The sequence below is a fragment of the Vanellus vanellus genome (assembly GCF_965231255.1).
Source record: "Vanellus vanellus genome assembly, contig: HAP1_SCAFFOLD_1325, whole genome shotgun sequence".
In the NCBI taxonomy this organism is placed as follows: Eukaryota; Metazoa; Chordata; class Aves; order Charadriiformes; family Charadriidae; genus Vanellus; species Vanellus vanellus.
Genome location: NW_028126709.1, coordinates 2129 through 24626, shown reverse-complemented (window position 1 = coordinate 24626; position 22498 = coordinate 2129). Strand labels below are relative to the sequence as shown.

Sequence of the window (22498 nt, the reverse complement as noted above, 5' to 3'; positions counted from 1 at the left end):
CCTTCCTTCCTTCTCCAGGTTTTCTTCAGCCTCGATGTCCATCCTTCCTTCCTTCTCCAGGTTTCCCCCATCCCTGACCTCCAACCAGCCCTTCTTCTCCAGGTTTCCCCCATCCCTGACCTCCAACCCTCCTTCCTTCTCCAGGTTTCCCCCATCCCTGACCTTCATCCTTTCTTCTCCAGGTTTCCCCCATCCCTGACCTTCATCCTTCCTTCCTTCTCCAGGTTTCTTCCAGCTTTCCTTCATCCCTGACCTCCATCCTTCCTTCCTTCTCCAGGTTTCCCCCATCCCTGACCTCCATCCTTCCTTCTCCAGGTTTCCTTCAGCCTCGATGTCCATCCTTCCTTCCTTCTCCATGTCTCCTCTGTCCCTCCGGCCATGGTCTCCCATCCCTCCCTCCCCACATCCGTCCCTCCTTCCCCACATCCCTCCCTCCCTCCTCGGCCTCCCGTCCTCATCCAGCCTCTCCATAGGGAACCTCCACCCATGTCCATGGGGCCCACCACCTCTCCCCATGGGGCCCACTTCCCATGTCCATAGGGCACACCACCTCTCCCCATGGGGCGCACCACCCATGTCCATGGGCCCCACCACCTCTCCCCATGGGGCGTACCACCTCTCTCCATGGGGCCCACCACCCATGTCCATGGGCCCCACCACCTCTCCCCATGGGGCCCACCACCTCTCCCCATGGGGCCCACCACCCATGTCCATGGGGAGCAGTGACCCGCGCCCATGGGACCCATTTCCTTTATCTGTGGGGCCCGTGGCACATGTCCACACAGGGAGTGGTGACCCACACCCATGGGTGGCTCCAACCCATGGCCATGGGAACCGTGACCCACAGTCACGTGGAGCTTTGACCCACTTCCGTGGGGCCCACAACTCTCCTCCCTGGGGAGAAATGACCCACTGCCATGAGGAACCCTGACCCACGCTCACGGGGAGCAGTGACCTCTGGCCATGGGTCGGTGGCACCCGTGGCCATGGGAAACCATGACTCGGGGCCACCGGTGCCTCCAACCCCCGGCCGTGGGGGACCCGTGACTCAGATCCGTGGGGAACCGCGACCCACGGCCGTGGGGAACCCCCACCCACAACCGTTGGAGGGACCCCGCCCCACAACCACCATGGGGAACCATGACTCAGGGCCACCGGTGCCTCCAACCCCCGGCCGTGGGGGACCCGTGACTCAGATCCGTGGGGAACCGCGACCCACGGCCGTGGGGAACCCCCACCCACAACCACCGGCAGCAACGCCCCACGTCCTTACAACCCCCAACCCGCGTCCCCGGCGAGCGCTGCCCCACACCCAAAGATGGGATGAACCGTGATGGTGTGTCCCGTGTCCCCCCCAAACCGTGGTGGTGACCCATATCTCCATGGGGCACGACCCACAGCCCCAGCCCGAGGGAGGCATCCAAGGGCAGTGGCGAGGTGCTGGGAGGTCAAACGCCCGGAGACAAGGAGTGGGGAGGCGGAGGAGTTGGCGGAGCCCCGTAATTACGCCTCTCATTAACGATGACGGGCGTTGATTGCCGCCGGGGCGCTGAGCCTGATGATGTCACCCTTGCAAAAGCGCCGTGACGGGGCGAATCGTGGCGGGTGGAGATTCCCCCCCCCCCCACCCCCACACCCCCACACCCCCACCCCCTCCCTGACCCCCCCAACCACATCGCCCCCCCCCCAAAAAAAAAAAAAATTAAAATAAATAAGAGGGTAGAGCTGCCCCACCGCCCCACGGAAACATCTCCCCTTCTTCTGGAGTGGGGCAAGAAGTCCAAACCACCCCCTCCCCCCCTTTCAAATTCCCCCCCCCGCGGCGCTTAACCCCTCTGCCCCACAGCGGCCACGGCGATGGAGCTGCGAGCCACGGTGGCCCCCGGGCTACGGGGCGCGGTGAAGCTGTTGGCAACGTTGGTTTTGGTGGCATCTACAGGTGAGCGGTGGGGGGTGGTGGTGGTGGTGGTGGAGCCCCACGGCGGAGCCGCGCGTTGGGGTGACGGCGGCGTTGTCCTTCGCAGCGTGGCCGGCGGCGGGCGAAACGCGCGTGGTGGGGGGGATGGACTGCCAGCCCCACTCGCAGCCGTGGCAGGTGGCCATCTTGGACATGTACAAGCTCTACTGCGGCGGCGTCTTGGTGGCCAGGCAGTGGGTGGTGACGGCGGCCCACTGCACCACGCCGGGGTAAGTGTGTGTGTGTGTGTGTGTGTGGGGAGGGGACACACAACGCGGGGTGTCACGTCTGAGCCCCCCCCCACGCGGCTTAGCCAACCCCCCCCACCCCAGAGTGGGCCACCCAACCCATGTCCTGGTGGGCCTCCGTCCCACGTGTCGTAGTCTCCGTGGTCCGCTGGTGTCCTGTGGTGTGGTCCCACCCGTGTCGCGGCCATGCTGGAGACCCCGTGTCCCACACGTGGGCCATGCTGGAGACCCCATGTCCCACACGTGTCCTGGTCATGCTGGAGACCCCATGTCCCACACGTGTCCTGGCCATGCTGGAGACCCTGTGTCCCACACATGGGTTGTGCCATGGCCCACACGTGTCCTGGCCATGCTGGAGACCCCATGTCCCACACGTGTCCTGGTCATGCTGGAGACCCCATGTCCCACACGTGGGCCATGCTGGAGACCCCGTGTCCCACACGTGTCCTGGTCATGCTGGAGACCCCGTGTCCCACACGTGGGTTGTGCCATGGCCCACACGTGTCCTGGCCATGCTGGAGACCCCATGTCCCACACGTGTCCTGGTCATGCTGGAGACCCCATGTCCCACACGTGTCCCGGCCATGCTGGAGACCCCGTGTCCCACACGTGGGTTGTGCCATGGCCCACACGTGTCCTGGCCATGCTGGAGACCCCATGTCCCACACGTGGGCCATGCTGGAGACCCCGTGTCCCACACGTGGGTTGTGCCATGGCCCACACGTGTCCTGGCCATGCTGGAGACCCCATGTCCCACACGTGGGCCATGCTGGAGACCCCGTGTCCCACACGTGGGTTGTGCCATGGCCCACACGTGTCCTGGTCATGCTGGAGACCCCATGTCCCACACATGGGCCATGCTGGAGACCCCGTGTCCCACAAGTGGGTTGTGCCATGGCCCACACTTGTTCTGGCCATGCTGGAGACCCCATGTCCCACAGGTGGGTTGTGCCATGGCCCACACGTGTCCTGGCCATGCTGGAGACCCCGTGTCCCACACATGGGTTGTGCCATGGCCCACACGTGTCCTGGCCATGCTGGAGAGCCCGTGTCCCACACGTGGGTTGTGCCATGGCCCACACGTGTTCTGACCATGCTGGAGACCACGTCTCCCACCCGTGGGCCATCCCATGTCCCACACGTGTCCTTCCCATGCTGCCTCCCACCACGTGCCACGATCTGCACCACGGTCTCCGTGTTCCACTCAGGGGCCATGCCGTGTCTCAGGCGTGTCCTGGCGGCGTGCCACGCGTGTCATGGCCACGCCGCAGTCCCCACGTGCCCCGTGTCCCACGTGTCCCTCCTGTCTTGCCGTAGGATCACCACCATCCGCCTGGGCAAGCACAACCTCTACACGCGGGAGTGGGGCGAGGTGCAGAAGATGGTGCAGAAGTTGGTGTCCCACCCCGACTACGACCCCACCACCAAGGACAACGACATCATGATGGTGAAGCTCCTGACGCCCGTCACCCTCACCAGCAGGATCCAGCCCATCCCCGTGGCCTCCTGCCTCCCAGAGCCCGGCACCACCTGCACCACCTCGGGATGGGGGGCCACCACCTCCCCAGAAGGTACCCAGTACCTCATGGCCTCTTCTGGCTGCTTGGGTCCCCCTTCTGGAGGTCTAGGTCCTCTTCCAGGAGGTCTAGGTCCTCTTTAAGGAGGTCTAAGTCGTCTTCTGGAGGTGTGGGCTTCTCTCCTGGACATCTGGGTCCTCTCCTGGGCACCTTGGACCTCTCATGAGTGCCTGGGTCCTCTCCTGGACACCTGGGTCCTCTCCTGGACACATAGGTCCTCTCCTGGACATCTGGGTGGCCTCCTGGACACCTGGGTCCTCTCCTGGACATCTGGGTCCTGTCATGGACACCTATGTCCTCTCCTGGACATCTGGGTCCTCTTTTGGACATCTAGGTGCTCTCCTGGACATGTAGGTGCTCTCCTGGATATCTAGGTCATGTCCTGGACACCTGAGTCCTCTCCTGGACACCTGGGTCCTCTCCTGGACATCTGGGTCCCCTCATGGAGATCTAGGTCCTCTCCTGGATGTCTATGTCCTCTCCTGGACACCTGGGTCCTCTCCTGGACACCTGGGTCTTCTCCTGGACATCTAGGTCCTCTCCTGGACGCCTGGGTTCCTTCATGGATACCTGAGTCCTCTCCTGGACACCTGGGTCCTCTCCTGGACACCTGGGTCTTCTCCTGGACACCTGGGTCCTCTCCTGGACATCTGGGTCCCCTCATGGACACCTGAGTCCTCTCCTGGACATCTAGGTCTTCTCATGCTTGCCTATGTCCTCTCCTGGACACCTGGGTCCTCTCCTGGACACATGGGTCTTCTCCTGGACACCTGGGTCTTCTCCTGGAGATCTAGGTCCTCTCCTGGACACCTGGGTGGCCTCCTGGACACCTGGGTCTTCTCTTGGACCTCCAGGTCCCCTCCCAGATGCCTGGGTCATCTGAGCACCCAAGTCCCCTCCTGACCACCTATGTCCTCTCCTGGACATCTGGGTGGCCTCAAGGACACCTGGGTCCTCTCCTGGACACCTATGTCCTCTCCTGAACATCTGGGTCCTCTTCTGGACATCTGGGTCCCCTCCTGAACATCTGGGTGGCCTCCTGGACTCCTGGGTCCTCTCATGGAAACCTAGACATCTGGGCAACCTACTGGGGTGGTTGGCCAACGCAGTGACGGTCTTCAACCCAACAAGAGTTGGCCAACGCAAGTAGAATTGGCCAACGCAAGTAGAATTGGCCAACTCAGTAATGGCTGGAAGAGCCAAAGGACATCGAGGTCTTCTCCTGGACATCTGGGTCCCCTCATGGACACCAGGGTCCTCTCCTGGACGTCTAGGTCCTCTCCTAGATGCTTGGGTCTTCTCCTGAACACCCAAGTCCCCTCCTGGGCACTGGTGTCTTCTCAGGACTGCCTGGATCTTCTCTCATAGGCTTGAGTGGTCTTCTGGACATCTGGGTCCTCTCCTGGCCATCTGGATGGTCTTCTGGCCATCTGGGTCCTCTCCTGAACATCTGGGTGGTCTCCTGAACATTTGGGTGGTCTCCTGGACATCTGGGTCCTCTCCTGTCCATCTGGATGGTCTCCTGAACATCTGGGTCCTCTCCTGAACATCTGGGTGGTCTCCTGGCCATCTGGGTCCTCTCCTGAACATCTGGATGGTCTTCTGGCCATCTGGGTCCTCTCCTGGCCATCTGGATGGTCTTCTGGCCATCTGGGTCCTCTCCTGAACATCTGGGTGGTCTCCTGGACACCTCCTAAGAAATGGGAACAAAAAAGTGTATCAGAGGAGGAAAGGGCAGAAAATAACATGAAATTGGGTTATTTTCTATCAAAATAAGATTCAAAGAAATGAGAAGAAAAATCCCTAAAACCACCTAAAATCACACGACGGATTAAATGGGGGGAAAAAAAAAAAAAAAGCCGATCTGGATTTCTACCGAAGGAAAAGGAAATCGGGGAAAGGAAAAGGGGGAAACGATCCAAGAAAGCCACCGAAAACGGTAGAAAAAAAAGGAAATGACCTAAAATGAGTTACGCCGAAGGGGGCGGGACCGGAATCGAATTAAAACCAGTTCCGTTCAATCGTAGGGAGAATAAAAATGAACTTTAAAAAAAAAAAAAAAAAAAAAAACAAACCAAAAACAGAACACCAAACACCAGAAAGAAAAAAAAAAAGCTGAAAATGGATAAAAAAAAAAGTCATAAAAAAATTAAATTGAGGGGGAAAACGAAAGGGAAATGCCACGAAGCGAAATAAGAGAGAATTTTGGAGAAGTCGTCCCCACCCTCCCCGAAAAAAAAAAAAAAAAGAAAAGAGATGGGTTTTGGGGTCCTCCTGGTGGGAGAAGGTCTCCTGGGGGGGTGTCTCCACGGGGTGACATTCTTCGACACCCCCACCCCAAAATAGCTCTTTTTTTCTCCCCAAACCCAAGAAAACATCCCCAAGGGAGTTCAGAGGGGGAAGGGGGGGGGGGGGGGGGGGGGGCGGACACGACTCCTTCTTCTCCTGGGTGGTGGCAAAAGGGGGGAGGGAGGATTTTGGGGGTGGGGGTGGGGTTTTTTTTGGGGGGGGAGGGGGGGGATAGGACCACATTTTTGCCAGTTCCTGGGTCGATTGCTCTGGTTTCTTTCTTCCCCCCCCACCCCCCCCCCCCGTCCCCCCTCCCTCCGGTTCCCGTCTCAGTCACTTACCCGGACGTCTTGCAGTGCGTCAACGTCACCATCTTCTCCACGGCCGAGTGCCAGCGGTTGTACCCTGGTTCCATCACCGAGAACATGTTGTGCGCCGGGAGCCTCCAAGGCGGTAGGGACTCCTGCCAGGTATGGTTCCAAACGACCTCTTCTACCATCGCCGATGGGGGTGTGGGGAAGGGGGTGGGGTGGGGTTGTCTCCCAGGTGGACCTTGGGGACAGGAGGGGACGTGTCGTCACCCTGGGGTCTTCCTCTGATGGTCAGGCTAAGCTCAGGAACTCGATGAGGGTTGGCCAAGCCCGGGAATGGTCTTCAACACGGTGAAGGTCGGGCAAGCCGGTGTTGGGTTTTCAACCCAACAAGGGTTGGCCAACGCGATGGTGTTGGTCAACGGAGTGGAATTGGCCAACTCGGCATTGGTTGGAAGAGCCAAAGCGATTTGGGCAACCTACTGGGGTGGTTGGGCAACCGTGTGATGGTCTTCAGCCCAACAATGGTTGGCCAACGCGATGGTGTTGGTCAACGGAGTGGAATTGGCCAACTCGGCATTGGTTGGAAGAGCCAAAGCGATTTGGGCAACCTACTGGCATGGTTAGGCAACCGTGTGATGGTCTTCAACCCAACAAGGGTTGGCCAACGCAATGGAGTTGGTGAACGGAGTGGAATTGGCCAACTCAGCATTGGTTGGAAGAGCCAAAGCGATTTGGGCAACCTACTGGCATGGTTAGGCAACCCTGTGATGGTCTTCAGCCCAACAAGGGTTGGCCAAAGCGATGGAGTTGGTCAATGGAGTGGAATTGGCCAACTCGGCATTGGTTGGAAGAGCCAAAGCGATTTGGGCAACCTACTGGGGTGGTTGGGCAACCCTGTGATGGTCTTCAGCCCAACAAGGGTTGGCCAACGCGATGGTGTTGGTCAATGGAGTGGAATTGGCCAACTCAGCATTGGTTGGAAGAGCCAAAGCGATTTGGGCAACCTACTGGCATGGTTAGGCAACTGTGTGATGGTCTTCAGCCCAACAAGGGTTGGCCAACGCAATGGAGTTGGTGAACGGAGTGGAATTGGCCAATTCGGCATTGGTTGGAAGAGACAAAGCGATTTGGGCAACCTATTGGGGTGGTTGGGCAACCCTGTGATGGTCTTCAACCCAACAAGGGTTGGCCAACGCGATGGAGTTGGTGAACGGAGTGGAATTGGCCAACTCAGCATTGGTTGGAAGAGCCAAAGCGATTTGGGCAACCTACTGGCATGGTTAGGCAACCCTGTGATGGTCTTCAGCCCAACAAGGGTTGGCCAACGCGATGGTGTTGGTCAATGGAGCGGAATTGGCCAACTCGGCATTGGTTGGAAGAGCCAAAGCGATTTGGGCAACCTACTGGCGTGGTTAGGCAACCGTGTGATGGTCTTCAGCCCGACAAGGGTTGGCCAACGCAATGGAATTGGTCAACGGAGTGGAATTGGCCAACTCGGCATTGGTTGGAAGAGCCAAAGCGATTTGGGCAACCTACTGGGGTGGTTGGGCAACCCTGTGATGGTCTTCAACCCAACAAGGGTTGGCCAACGCGATGGAGTTGGTCAACGGAGTGGAATTGGCCAACTCGGCATTGGCTGGAAGAGCCAAAGCGATTTGGGCAACCTACTGGGGTGGTTGGGCAACCCTGTGATGGTCTTCAACCCAACAAGGGTTGGCCAACGCGATGGAGTTGGTCAACGGAGTGGAATTGGCCAATTCGGCATTGGTTGGAAGAGCCAAAGCGATTTGGGCAACCTACTGGCACGGTTAGGCAACCCTGTGATGGTCTTCAGCCCAACAAGGGTTGGCCAACGCAATGGAGTTGGTGAACGGAGTGGAATTGGCCAACTTGGCATTGGTTGGAAGAGCCAAAGCGATTTGGGCAACCTACTGGGGTGGTTGGGCAACCCTGTGATGGTCTTCAGCCCAACAAGGGTTGGCCAACGCAATGGAGTTGGCCTATGGAATGGAATTGGCCAACTCGGCATTGGTTGGAAGAGCCAAAGCGATTTGGGCAACCTACTGGGGTGGTTGGGCAACCCTGTGATGGTCTTCAGCCCGACAAGGGTTGGCCAACACAATGGAATTGGTCAACGGAGTGGAATTGGCCAACTCGGCATTGGTTGGAAGAGCCAAAGCGATTTGGGCAACCTATTGGGGTGGTTGGGCAACCACTGGAGGTTAGAGAAGCCACCAAGCCTTAGGTGACCCGATGGGAGTCCGTCACCCAACGTAATGATGGTGGAACACCTCAAGGGTTGCCCAGTCCAGTGTCATGGAGTTGGTTAACCCGGTGGGAGGTTCTCAACCTCTAAACCAGTTGGAGATGACCAACCCAATGGCCGTTGACCAACCCAATGGCGGTTGACCAACCCAAGGGCGGTTGACCAACCCAACCATGGCCGACCAACCCAACCATGGCCGACCAACCCAACCATGGCCGGCCAACCCAATGGTGGTTGACCAACCCAATGGTGTTTGACCAACCACACGGTGGCCAACCAACCCAACGATGGGCAGCCAACCCATTGGCAGTTGGCCAACCACACGGTGGCCAACCAACCCACCAACGATTGACCAACCCAAAGAGGTCAACCCCCCCGATGAAACCCAACGCCGGTGGGGTCAAACTCTGGAGAAGTTGGCCAAGCCGAGAAGGGTTGGATGACCCAGTGGAGAATGGTGAACCTTCTCCGTTCACGTCCCGTCTCTCCGTAGGGCGACTCCGGAGGACCTCTGGTTTGTGATGGGACCCTCCAAGGTATCGTCTCCTGGGGCATGGAGAAATGCGGGCAACCCAAGAGACCCGGTGTCTACACCAAGGTCTGTAGATACGCCCAGTGGATCCAGAAGACCATGAAGGACAACTAGTGGGACGCTCCCACAACCGCCGAGTCCTCAGGCCGGGAGGAAGGGAGAGGACCACACGCGTGGTCCCCCACCGCTTGACCTCTCCCCGCCCTGGGAGGGAGAAGAGAAGCTGTGGTAGAAGTTGGGGGGGTAGAACTGGGGGAGGTGGTGAGAAGGTGGGTGGGAAGAGAGGAGAAATTAAAGCCTTGTGCCGGTTGGTGGGAAACGTGGTCCTTTCAACCTTCTTCCCCCTCCAAAAAAGATCTCAAGGTCAAGGTCAGACATCTCCTGTCCTCCAGGGTTGGCCCCAGGAGGTGACATCTTCGGGTTTGAGGTCCCACCAGCCCCAAAATACGCTGTCATCTGCCAAGGGCCAAGACCTGCGGCGGAGGTGGCCTATGGGTGGCCTTGAGGTCATGGGACACTGGTGGACGTGACCTCCGACCCACATGGAGTCGGTTAAGACAAGCAGGGTGAGCAACCAAAGGTGGTTGCCCAACTCCCATCACCGGTGGCCATCCTGCAAGGACCAATAGGAGACGCCCAATTAGGAGTGAAGAAGCCAAAGGTCACCCAACCCATGAGGGTCATCCAATGGTTGGCCAACACGAGGGTCAACCAAGGTGGTGATGGTCAACCAGCACAAAGGAGGTGGTCAACCCAGTGAAGGTCATCCAACCAGTGATGGTTGGCCAACCCAAGGGGCAACCAGTCCACAGGAGGTGGTCACCCCAGTGAAGGTCATCCACCCAACGGGGGTTGGCCAACACGAGGGTCAACCAAGCTGGAGGTGGTCAACCAGCCCAAGAGCGGTGGTCAAACCAGTAAGGGTCACCCAACCAGTAATGGTTGGCCAAGCCGAGGGTCAACCAAGCTGAGGCCACGCCATTGGCTGGGCTCGTGCCAAGACCCACCCACCTCAGCTCAGGGAAACGCTGTTGGCTGCGCTCTTCCCAAGCCCCTCCCACCCCCAAAATGAGGCCACAGCATTGGTTGGGCTCTTCCCAAGTCCCACCCACCCCCCAAAATGAGGTCACACCATTGGTTGGGTTCCTCAGAGGGGAGAAACACCATTGGTTGGCCTCATCCCAAGCCCCGCCCACCCCAAAATGGGGATACGTGATTGGTTGGGCTCCTCAGAGGGGGGGAAACACCATTGGCTGAGCTTTTCCCAGGCCCCGCCCACCTAACACTGGGGACACACCATTGGTTGGGATCTTCCCAAGTCCCGCCCACCCCAAGGTGGGGCCACACCATTGGTTGGGCTCCTCAGATCAGGGAAAGGCCATTGGCTGAGCTCTTCCCAGGCCCCGCCCACCCGTTAAATGAGGCTATGTGATTGGTCGGGCTCCTCAGATCAGGGAAAGGCCATTGGCTGAGCTCTTCCCAGGCCCCGCCCAGCCGTTAAATGAGGCTATGTGATTGGTCGGGCTCCTCAGATCAGGGAACTCCATTGGTTGGGCTCTTCCCAAGCCCCTCCCACCCCCAAAAGGAGGTCACACCATTGGCTGGGCTCTCCCCAAGCCCCTCCCCCGAGCTGGGGCCACACCATTGGCTGGGCCAGGGGGTGCCCCCTCCCCCCAACCCCCTCAAGGGGGCGTGGCTGCCACTCCCAGCCAGCCAATCACAGGCGGGGTGGGACCCCCAGCTGCTTTGCTGCCTTGATTAGGGCCCTAATTAGGCATTAGGGCCGTAATTAGCGGGCAGGAGGGCGGGGCCCAGGATGGTGACATCATCGCCCGTGCCACGCCCGCGTCGCGGGGGGGATTTGCTTAATCCCGCGCTAATCCCGGCAAAAGTGTGGGGGGGGGAAGGGGCGCCCCACCCCCACCGCGCCCCATAGAGCCCATACGGACCCACTGCGCCCCATAGATATGCCATAGGGGACCCACTTCTCCCCACAGATACCATACGGACCCACTGTGCCCCATAGATATGCCATAGGGGACCCACTTCTCCCCATAGAGCCCATATGGACCCACCGTGCCCCATAGATATGCCATAGGGGACCCACTTCTCCCCATAGAGCCCATACGGACCCACTGCGCCCCATAGATATGCCATAGGGGACCCACGTGTCCAGGGCTGCCCCACTTCCCCCCATAACCACCCAAATGGAACTCTCTTACTCAGCCCCACATCCCCCGGGGGGGACCCACATGTCCGGACCCATAAATCAGCCCCACATCCCCCGGGGGGACCCACATTTCCGGGCCCCATAACTCAGCCCCACATCCCCCGGGGGGACCCACATATCCGGGCCCATAACTCAGCCCCACATCCCCCGGGGGGACCCACATGTCCGGACCCATAACTCAGCCCCACATCCCCCGGGGGGGACCCTGTCCAGGCCCCATAACTCAGCCCCACATCCCCCGGGGGGAGCCACATGTCTGGACCCATAAATCAGCCCCACATCCCCTGGGGGGACCCACATATCCGGGCCCATAACTCAGCCCCACATCCCCCGGGGGGACCCACGTATCCGGGCCCCATAACTCAGCCCCACATCCCCCGGGGGGGACCCTGTCCGGGCCCCATAACTCAGCCCCACATCCCCCGGGGGGACCCACATATCCGGGCCCCATAACTCAGCCCCACATCCCCCGGGGGGACCCACATATCCGGGCCCATAACTCAGCCCCACATCCCCCGGGAGGACCCTGTCCGGGCCCCATAACTCAGCCCCACATCCCCCGGGGGGACCCACATGTCCGGACCCATAACTCAGCCCCACATCCCCCGGGGGGGACCCTGTCCGGGCCCCATAACTCAGCCCCACATCCCCCGGGGGGACCCACATATCCGGGCCCCATAACTCAGCCCCACATCCCCTGGGAGGACCCACATTTCCAGGCTCCATTACTCAGCCCCACATCCCCCGGGGGGACCCACATGTCCGGCCCCATAACTCAGCCCCACATCCCCCGGGGGGACCCACATTTCCGGGCCCCATAACTCAGCCCCACGTTGTGCCCCACACACTATTTTTGGGGGGTGGGGTGTGAACGCAGCACCTGCCCGTCCCGAGCAAACAAAGTTGGGGGGGGGGGGGGGGGCAGGGGGGGGAGGTTAATGAGCCCCCGTTAATTATTAACGAAGAGCCTTGATATCCCCGCGCCCCATAGCGCCCCATAGCGCCCCATAGCGCCCACCCACACGTCTCCCCCCCCACACACACCACCATGGCGGCCCCTCGTCTCCTCCTCCTCTTCTTCCTGGTGACCCCCGGTGAGAGGGTTTGGGGGGGTCTGGGGGGGTCTCCAATGTGTGGGTCGGGGGGGGGGGTCTCTGTGGGGCTGGGGGGGGACACAAAGGGGTCTGGGGGCGACCCGGGGGGGGGGGGACATGGGGGTCTGGGGGGGCATAAGGGGGTCTGGGGGGGTCCGAGGAGGGGATAAGGGAGTCTGGGGGGGTCCCCAATGTGTGGGTCGGGGTGTGGGGGTGGTCCTCTGTGGGTCCCGGACGGGGGACGGAGGGGGGACACTGGGAAGGGCACTGGGAGCACTGGGAGAGGGACTGGGGGCACTGGGAGGCAATGGGAGGGGGACTGGGGCCACTGGGAAAGGGACTGGGGGCACTGGGAGGGAGATTGGGGCACTGGGAGGGGCACTGGGGGCACTGGGAGAGGGGCTGGGGGCACTGGAAGGCAATGGGAGGGGGACTGGGGGCACTGGGAGGGAGACTGGGGGCACTGGGAGGCACTGGGAAGGGTACTGGGAGCACTGGGATGGGCACTGTGGGCACTGGGAGGGGGACTGGATGCACTGGGAGGGAGACTGGGGGCACTGGGACGGGCATTGGGGGACACTGGGAGAGGGACTGGGGGCACTGAGAGGGAGATTGGGGGCACTGGGAGGGGCACCGGGGGCACTGGGATGGGCAGTGGGGGAACTGGGAGGGAGATTTTGTGCACTGGGAGGCACTGGGAAGGGGACTGGGGGCACTGGGAGGGAAATTGGCGCAGTGGGAGGGGCACTGGGGGCACTGGGAGAGGGGCTGGGGGCACTGGGAGAGGGGCTGGGGGCACTGGGAGGCAATGGGAGGGGACTGGAGGCACTGGGAGGGAGACTGGGGGCACTGGGAGGGGCACTGGGGGCACTGGGAAGGGCACTGGGAGCACTGGGAGGGAGACTGGGAGTGGGGGGGTGTTGTGGGGGGGTCCCAGCAGCCCCAGTAGCAGGGTTCTAACCCCCCACCCCCCCAATTTCCCCCCCCCCCCCCTCCCTGTGCCCCCCAAGTGCGGCCGTGGGGTGAGCGCATCCTGGGGGGCAGCGAGTGCCCCCCCCGGGCCCACCCCCACCTCGTCCTCCTCTTCCACTTCGACCAACACCAGTGCGGGGGGGCACTGCTCAGCCCCCACTGGGTGATCACCGCCGCCCACTGCCGGACCAGGTCGGGGCCGGGGGGGGGCACTGGGAGGCACTGGGAGGGAGATTGGGGGCAGTGGGAGGCACTGGGAGGGGCACTGGGAGCACTGGGAGGGAGATGGGGGGCACTGGGAGGCACTGGGAGGGGAACTGGGAGCACTGGGAGTCACTGGGAGGGAGATTGGGGGCAGTGGGAGGCACTGGGAGGGGCACTGGGAGCACTGGGAGGGAGACAGGGGGCACTGGGAGGCACTGGGAGGGGAACTGGGAGCACTGGGAGGGAGACAGGGGGCACTGGGAGGGAGACTGGGGGGCACTGGGAGGCACTGAGAGGGTCATTAGGGGGCACTGTGAGGCACTGGGAGGGGAACTGGGAGCACTGGGAGGCATTGGGAGGGAGATTGGGGGCACTGGGAGGCACTGGGAGGGGCACTGGGAGCACTGGGAGGCACTGGGAGGGGAACTGGGAGCACTGGGAGGCACTGGGAGGGAGATTGGGGGCACTGGGAGGCACTGGGAGGGGAACTGGGAGCACTGGGAGGCACTGGGAGGGAGATTGGGGGCAGTGGGAGGCACTGGGAGGGGAACTGGGAGCACTGGGAGGCACTGGGAGGGTCATTGGGAGGCACTGGGAGGCACTGGGAGGGGAACTGGGAGCACTGGGGACACTGGGAGGGAGACCGGGGGCACTGGGAAGGGCACTGGGAGGCACTGGGAAGGGGACTGGGGGAACTGGGAAGGGCACTGGGAATGGGATCGGGGCACTGGGAGGGGAACTGGGGGCACTGGGAGCACTGGGGAGGCCACTGGGGGAACTGTGAGGGGCACTGGGAGGCACTGGGAGGGCACTGAGGGTATTGGGAAGGGAACTGGGGGGCACTGGGAGGGGAACTGGGAGCACTGGGAGGCACTGGGAGGCACTGGGGGGGCACTGAGGCTATTGGGAAGGGAACTGGGGGGCACTGGGAGGGGAACTGGGAGCACTGGGAGGCACTGGGAGGGCACTGAGGCTATTGGGAAGGGAACTGGGGGGCACTGGGAGGGGAACTGGGAGCACTGGGAGGCACTGGGAGGGCACTGGGAGGGCACTGAGGCTATTGGGAAGGGAACTGGGGGGCACTGGGAGGGGAACTGGGAGCACTGGGAGGCACTGGGAGGCACTGGGAGGGCACTGAGGGTATTGGGAAGGGAACTGGGGGGCACTGGGAGGGGAACTGGGAGCACTGGGAGGCACTGGGAGGCACTGGGAGGGCACTGAGGGTATTGGGAAGGGAACTGGGGGGCACTGGGAGGGGAACTGGGAGCACTGGGAGGCACTGGGAGGGCACTGAGGCTATTGGGAAGGGAACTGGGGGGCACTGGGAGGGGAACTGGGAGCACTGGGAGGCACTGGGAGGCACTGGGAGGCACTGGGAGGGCACTGAGGCTATTGGGAAGGGAACTGGGGGGCACTGGGAGGGGAACTGGGAGCACTGGGAGCACTGGGAGCACTGCTCAGCCCCCACTGGGTGCTCATGGCCACCCACGGCCAGACCAGTTTGGGGGGGGGGGGGGGGCACTGGGAGAGGCTCCAGGAAGCACTGGGTGGAACTGGGAGGGGAAGTAGGAAGAACTGGGAGGGGAACTGGGAGGGGAACGTGGAAGACAACTGGGAGGAACTGGGAGAACTGGGTCATCGTGACCTGGGCCACATCCCTCCGTGGTCACGTCCCTCACGTCCCCGTCCCACCATGGCCATGTCCCACCATGACCACATCTCACCATGACCACGTCCCTCCATGACCACGTCCCACCATGACCACATCCCACCATCACCACATCCCACCATGACTACGTCCCACCATGGCCACGTCCCACCATGACCGTATCCCTCCATGACCACATCTCAACATGACCACCTCCCACCATGACCATGTCCCACCATGACCACGTCCCACCATCACCACATCCCTCCATGATCACGTTCCTCCATGACCACATCCCTCCATGGCCACGTCCCACCATGGCCATGTCCCACCATGACTATGTACCACCATGACTATGTCCCACCATGGCCACGTCCCACCATGACCACATCCCTCCATGACCACATCCCTCCATGACCGTATCCCTCCATGACCATGTCCCACCACGGCCACGTCCCTCCATGGCCACATCCCACCATGACTATGTACCTCCATGACCATATCTCACCATGGCCATGTCCCACCATGGCCACATCCCACCATGACCATGTCCCTCCATGGCCATGTCCCACCATGACTATGTACCTCCATGACTATATCTCACCATGGCCATGTCCCACCATGACCACGTCCCTCCATGGCCATGTCCCACCACGGCCATGTCCCACCACGGCCATGTCCCACCACGGCCACGTCCCTCCATGACCATGTCCCACCATGACTATGTACCTCCATGACCACGTCTCACCATGACCATGTCCCTCCATGGCCATGTTCCACCACGGCCATGTCCTACCATGACCGTATCCCTCCATGACTACGTCCCACCATGGCCACGTCCCACCATGACCACATCTCAACATGACCACGTTCCTCCATGGCCACGTCCCACCATGACCGTATCCCTCCATAACCACATCCCACCATGACCACGTCCCACCATGACCACCTCCCACCACGCCCACCTCCCACCACCCCCCCACGCCCCTCCCACGTCCCCAACGTGGTGGTGCCACCTCCCCTGACGTGTCCCTTGTCCCCCCAGTCACATCCAGGTGCGGGCGGGGGAGCACAGCCTGGCCACGCTGACGGGACAGGAGCAGTACGCCGTGGCCGTGGACGTGGTGGTCCACCCCGGCTTCGACTCGGCCGATGGAGACGGTTCCTACGCCCATGACCTCATGTTGTTGCGCGTTGAACCCCCCTTCCAAATCACCCCCTACGTGCGCCCTTTGGACCTGCCCAGAAGTCCTCCGGCCACCGGCACCAACTGCACCGTCATGGGATGGGGGACCACCACCAGCCCCGAGGGTAGGTGCAGAGAAGGGACCCAGATGTCCAAGGGATGGACATCTCCACCTCCATTGGGGTTGGGTGGTGGCATCTCAGCAGAGAAGGGACCCAGATGTCCAAGGGATGGACATCTCCACCTCCATTGGGGTTGGGTGGTGGCATCTCTGCAGAGAAGACCCAGATGTCCAAGAGATGGACATCTCCACCTCCATTGGGGTTGGGTGGTGGCATCTCTGCAGAGAAGGGACCCAGATGTCCAAGGGATGGAGATCTCCACCTCCATTGGGGTTGGGTGGTGGCATCTCAGCAGAGAAGGGACCCAGATGTCCAAGGGATGGACATCTCCACCTCCATTGGGGTTGGGTGGTGGCATCTCAGCAGAGAAGAGACCCAGATGTCCAAGGGATGGACATCTCCACCTCCATTGGGGTTGGGTGGTGGCATCTCTGCAGAGAAGGGACCCAGATGTCCAAGGGATGGACATCTCCACCTCCATTGGGGTTGGGTGGTGGCATCTCTGCAGAGAAGGGACCCAGATGTCCAAGGGATGGATATCTCCACCTCCATTGGGGTTGGGTGGTGGCATCTCAGCAGAGAAGGGACCCAGATGTCCAAGGGATGGACATCTCCACCTCCATTGGGGTTGGGTGGTGGCATCTCTGCAGAGAAGACCCAGATGTCCATGAGATGGGTGGACATCTCCACCTCCATTGGGGTTGGGTGGTGGCATCTCTATGGATGAGAGTCAGATGTCCAAGGGATGGACATCTCCACCTCCATTGGGGTTGGGTGGTGGCATCTCTGCAGAGAAGGGACCCAGATGTCCAAGGGATGGACATCTCCACCTCCATTGGGGTTGGGTGGTGGCATCTCAGCAGAGAAGACCCAGATGTCCAAGAGATGGACATCTCCACCTCCATTGGGGTTGGGTGGTGGCATCTCTGCAGAGAAGGGACCCAGATGTCCAAGGGATGGAGATCTCCACCTCCATTGGGGTTGGGTGGTGGCATCTCAGCAGAGAAGGGACCCAGATGTCCAAGGGATGGACATCTCCACCTCCATTGGGGTTGGGTGGTGGCATCTCTGCAGAGAAGGGACCCAGATGTCCAAGGGATGGACATCTCCACCTCCATTGGGGTTGGGTGGTGGCATCTCTGCAGAGAAGGGACCCAGATGTCCAAGGGATGGATATCTCCACCTCCATTGGGGTTGGGTGGTGGCATCTCAGCAGAGAAGGGACCCAGATGTCCAAGGGATGGACATCTCCACCTCCATTGGGGTTGGGTGGTGGCATCTCTGCAGAGAAGACCCAGATGTCCATGAGATGGGTGGACATCTCCACCTCCATTGGGGTTGGGTGGTGGCATCTCTATGGATGAGAGTCAGATGTCCAAGGGATGGACATCTCCACCTCCATTGGGGTTGGGTGGTGGCATCTCAGCAGAGAAGACCCAGATGTCCAAGAGATGGACATCTCCACCTCCATTGGGGTTGGGTGGTGGCATCTCTGCAGAGAAGGGACCCAGATGTCCAAGGGATGGACATCTCCACCTCCATTGGGGTTGGGTGGTGGCATCTCAGCAGAGAAGGGACCCAGATGTCCAAGGGATGGACATCTCCACCTCCATTGGGGTTGGGTGGTGGCATCTCAGCAGAGAAGAGACCCAGATGTCCAAGGGATGGACATCTCCACCTCCATTGGGGTTGGGTGGTGGCATCTCTGCAGAGAAGGGACCCAGATGTCCAAGGGATGGACATCTCCACCTCCATTGGGGTTGGGTGGTGGCATCTCTGCAGAGAAGGGACCCAGATGTCCAAGGGATGGATATCTCCACCTCCATTGGGGTTGGGTGGTGGCATCTCAGCAGAGAAGGGACCCAGATGTCCAAGGGATGGACATCTCCACCTCCATTGGGGTTGGGTGGTGGCATCTCTGCAGAGAAGACCCAGATGTCCATGAGATGGGTGGACATCTCCACCTCCATTGGGGTTGGGTGGTGGCATCTCTGCAGAGAAGGGACCCAGATGTCCAAGGGATGGACATCTCCACCTCCATTGGGGTTGGGTGGTGGCATCTCTGCAGAGAAGGGACCCAGATGTCCAAGGTATGGACATCTCCACCTCCATTGGGGTTGGGTGGTGGCATCTCTATGGATGAGAGTCAGATGTCCAAGGGATGGACATCTCCACCTCCATTGGGGTTGGGTGGTGGCATCTCTGCAGAGAAGGGACCCAGATGTCCAAGGGATGGACATCTCCACCTCCATTGGGGTTGGGTGGTGGCATCTCAGCAGAGAAGGGACCCAGATGTCCATGAGATGGGTGGACATCTCCACCTCCATTGGGGTTGGGTGGTGGCATCTCTGCAGAGAAGACCCAGATGTCCAAGAGATGGGTGGACATCTCCACCTCCATTGGGGTTGGGTGGTGGCATCTCTGCAGAGAAGGGACCCAGATGTCCAAGAGATGGACATCTCCACCTCCGTTGGGTTGGGTGGGGTCAAGAGAAGGCCCTCAAGTGTCCGGGGTTGGAGCCCTGACCCGGGTGGGACACGTGTCCCCTCCCCTTCCCAGAGTCCTTCCCCGACACCCCCCAGTGCGTGAACGTCACCGTGGTGGGGGAGGACGAGTGCCGGATGGTCTACGGCAACAAAGTCACCGAGGACATGTTGTGCGCCGGCGTGGCTGCGGGGGGCAAGGACTCCTGCCAGGTACCTCCAGGTCCCCGTGTCCCACCACCTCATCCTCGTGTCCCACCACCTCATCCTCGTGTCCCATCACCTCATCCCCGTGTCCCATCACCTTCTCCCCGTGTCCCATCCCCATGTCCCACCACCTCATCGCTGTGTCCCATCACCGTGTCCCACCACCTCATCCTCGTGTCCCATCACCTTCTCCCCGTGTCCCATCACCTCATCCTCGTGTCCCATCACCTTCTCCCCGTGTCCCATCACCTCATCCCCGTGTCCCATCACCTTCTCCCCGTGTCCCATCACCTCATCCCCGTGTCCCATCACCTTCTCCCCGTGTCCCATCACCTCATCCCCGTGTCCCATCACCTTCTCCCCGTGTCCCATCACCTCATCCCCGTGTCCCATCACCTTCTCCCTGTGTCCCATCACCTTCTCCCTGTGTCCCATCACCTTCTCCCCGTGTCCCATCACCTCATCCCCGTGTCCCCCCACCTCATCCTCGTGTCCCATCACCGTGTCCCATCACCTTCTCCCCGTGTCCCATCACCATGTCCCCGTGTCCCATCTCCACGTCCCCATGTCCCACCACCTCATCCCCGTGTCCCATCACCTTTACCCCGTGTCCCATCCCCACGTTCCCATCACCTTCTCCCCACGTTCCATCACCTCATCCCCGTGTCCCATCACCTTCTCCCCATGTCCCATCACCTCATCCTCATGTCCCATCACCGTGTCCCATCACCTTCTCCCCGTGTCCCATCACCACATCCCCGTGTCCCATCTCCACATCCCCGTGTCCCACCACCTCATCCCCATGTCCCATCACCTTCTCCCCATGTCCCATCGCCTCATCCCCATGTCCCACCACCTCATCCTTGTGTCCCATCACCGTGTCCCATCACCTTCTCCCCATGTCCCACCACCTCATCCTCGTGTCCCACCACCTCATCCTCGTGTCCCATCACCTTCTCCCCGTGTCCCATCACCTCATCCTCGTGTCCCATCACCTTCTCCCCGTGTCCCATCACCTCATCCCCGTGTCCCATCACCTTTACCCCGTGTCCCATCCCCACGTTCCCATCACCTTCTCCCCACGTTCCATCACCTCATCCCCGTGTCCCATCACCTTCTCCCCATGTCCCATCACCTCATCCTCATGTCCCATCACCGTGTCCCATCACCTTCTCCCCGTGTCCCATCACCACGTCCCCGTGTCCCATCACCTTCTCCCCATGTCCCATCACCTCATCCTCATGTCCCATCACCTTCTCCCCGTGTCCCATCACCACGTCCCCGTGTCCCATCTCCACGTCCTCATGTCCCACCACCTCATCCTCGTGTCCCATCACCTTCTCCCTGTGTCCCATCACCTCATCCTCGTGTCCCATCACCTCATCCTCGTGTCCCATCACCTTCACCCTGTGTCCCTTCACCACGTTCCCATCACCTTCACCCCGTGTCCCACCACCTCATCCTCATGTCCCATCACCTCATCCCCATGTCCCACCACCTCATCCCCATGTCCCATCCCCACGTTCCCATCACCTTCTCCCCATGTCCCACCACCTCATCCTCGTGTCCCACCACCTCACCCCCATGTCCCATCATCTCATCCTCGTGTCCCATCCCCACGTCCCATCACCACATCCCCACGTCCCATCACCTTCTCCCCACGTCCCACCACCTCATCCCCACCTCCCACAGCCGCCTCCCCCTGGTCCCCCTTGTCCCTTGGGCTTGGACGCATCTCCATCTCCCATCCCTACGTACCCACCTCCCCCGGCCACCTCCCTTTGGTCCCCTCGGCTTTGAGACGTGGCCGTGGCCCCGTGCCCCGTTGCCACCACCCATAACCACCTCCCTTTGGTCCCCTCGTCCCCCCGAGCTTCAAGACCCGTCCACGCCCCACGGCCACACCCTCATGTCCCACGGCCACATCTCTTCAGCCCCTTCCACCCCACCCCTCCCTGGCCACCTCGCTCCGCCTGGCCCCACGTCTCTAGGTCCCGAGAGTAGATGTCCCCTCTGGTGACCACCTCCGCCCCGGTGTCCTACCTGCTCGGAGAGCGCGGCCGAGGTCCTGTCACGGTCCCTCTTGTCCCCAGGGTGACTCTGGGGGACCCCTCATCTGCAAGGGGGTCCTGCAAGGCATCGTCTCGTGGGGTGACCACCCCTGTGGGCAGGTGGGGAGACCAGGGGTCTACAGCCAGGTCTACAAGTACCTGCCATGGATCCTGGAGACCATGGGGCAGGCCTGAGTTCTCCTCATCCCACCACGGACCCGCCGACCCCACCGCAGATCCACCGACCCCACCGCAGATCCACCAACGCCACCACAGATCCGCCGACCCCACAGCAGATCCGCCAACCCCACAGCAGATCCACCAACCCCACAGCAGATCCACCAACGCCACCACAGGTCCACCAATGCCACCACAGATCCGCCAACCCCACCACAGGTCCACCAATGCCACCACAGATCCACCAACCCCACCACAGGTCCACCAATGCCACCACAGATCCACCAACCCCACAGCAGATCCACCAACACCACCACAGGTCCACCGACCCCACCACAGATCCACCAACGCCACCACAGACCCACCGAACCCACCGCAGATCCAGCAACCCCACTGCAGACCCACCGAACCCACCGCAGACCCACCAACCCCACCGCAGATCCACCAAAGCCACCACAGACCCACCGACCCCACCACAGGTCCACCAACACCACCACAGGTCCACCAACGCCAGCACAGGTCCACCAACACCACCACAGGTCCACCAACCCCACCGCAGATCCACCAACACCACCACAGACCCACCGACCCCACCGCAGATCCACCAACGCCACCACAGGTCCACCAACGCCACTACAGGTCCACCGACGCCACCACAGATCCACCAACGCCACCACAGACCCACCGACCCCACCGCAGATCCACCAACGCCACCACAGGTCCACCAACGCCACCACAGGTCCACCAACGCCACCACAGGTCCACCGACCCCACCGCAGATCCACCAACCCCACCGCAGATCCACCAACGCCACCGCAGGTCCACGAAACCCACCATGGACCAACCCAACCATGGATGGACCAACCCAACCACAGATGGACCGAGCCCACCATGGATGGTCCAAGCCCACCATGGACACCCAGCCATGGATGGACCAACCC

General features: G+C 61.2%; 2 protein-coding genes across 2 annotated transcripts; both read left to right on the top strand.

The window, feature by feature from the left end:
• Nucleotides 1-1857: 1857 nt before the first annotated feature.
• Nucleotides 1858-9297, top strand: LOC309685818 (kallikrein-14-like; the record flags this gene model as incomplete). Its single annotated transcript, XM_082501528.1, has 5 exons — nucleotides 1858-1939; nucleotides 2025-2187; nucleotides 3523-3776; nucleotides 6405-6541; nucleotides 9145-9297. 5 exons carry the CDS (start codon nucleotides 1858-1860, stop codon nucleotides 9295-9297), a joined length of 789 nt encoding a protein of 262 aa, XP_082357654.1.
• Nucleotides 9298-12461: 3164 nt separating this feature from the next.
• On the top strand, nucleotides 12462-21575 carry LOC309685817 (trypsin-like; the record flags this gene model as incomplete). Its single annotated transcript, XM_082501527.1, has 5 exons — nucleotides 12462-12507; nucleotides 13518-13671; nucleotides 16377-16642; nucleotides 19199-19335; nucleotides 21423-21575. The coding sequence occupies 5 exons, from the start codon at nucleotides 12462-12464 to the stop codon at nucleotides 21573-21575; spliced, it is 756 nt and encodes a 251-aa protein (XP_082357653.1).
• Nucleotides 21576-22498: the final 923 nt, after the last annotated feature.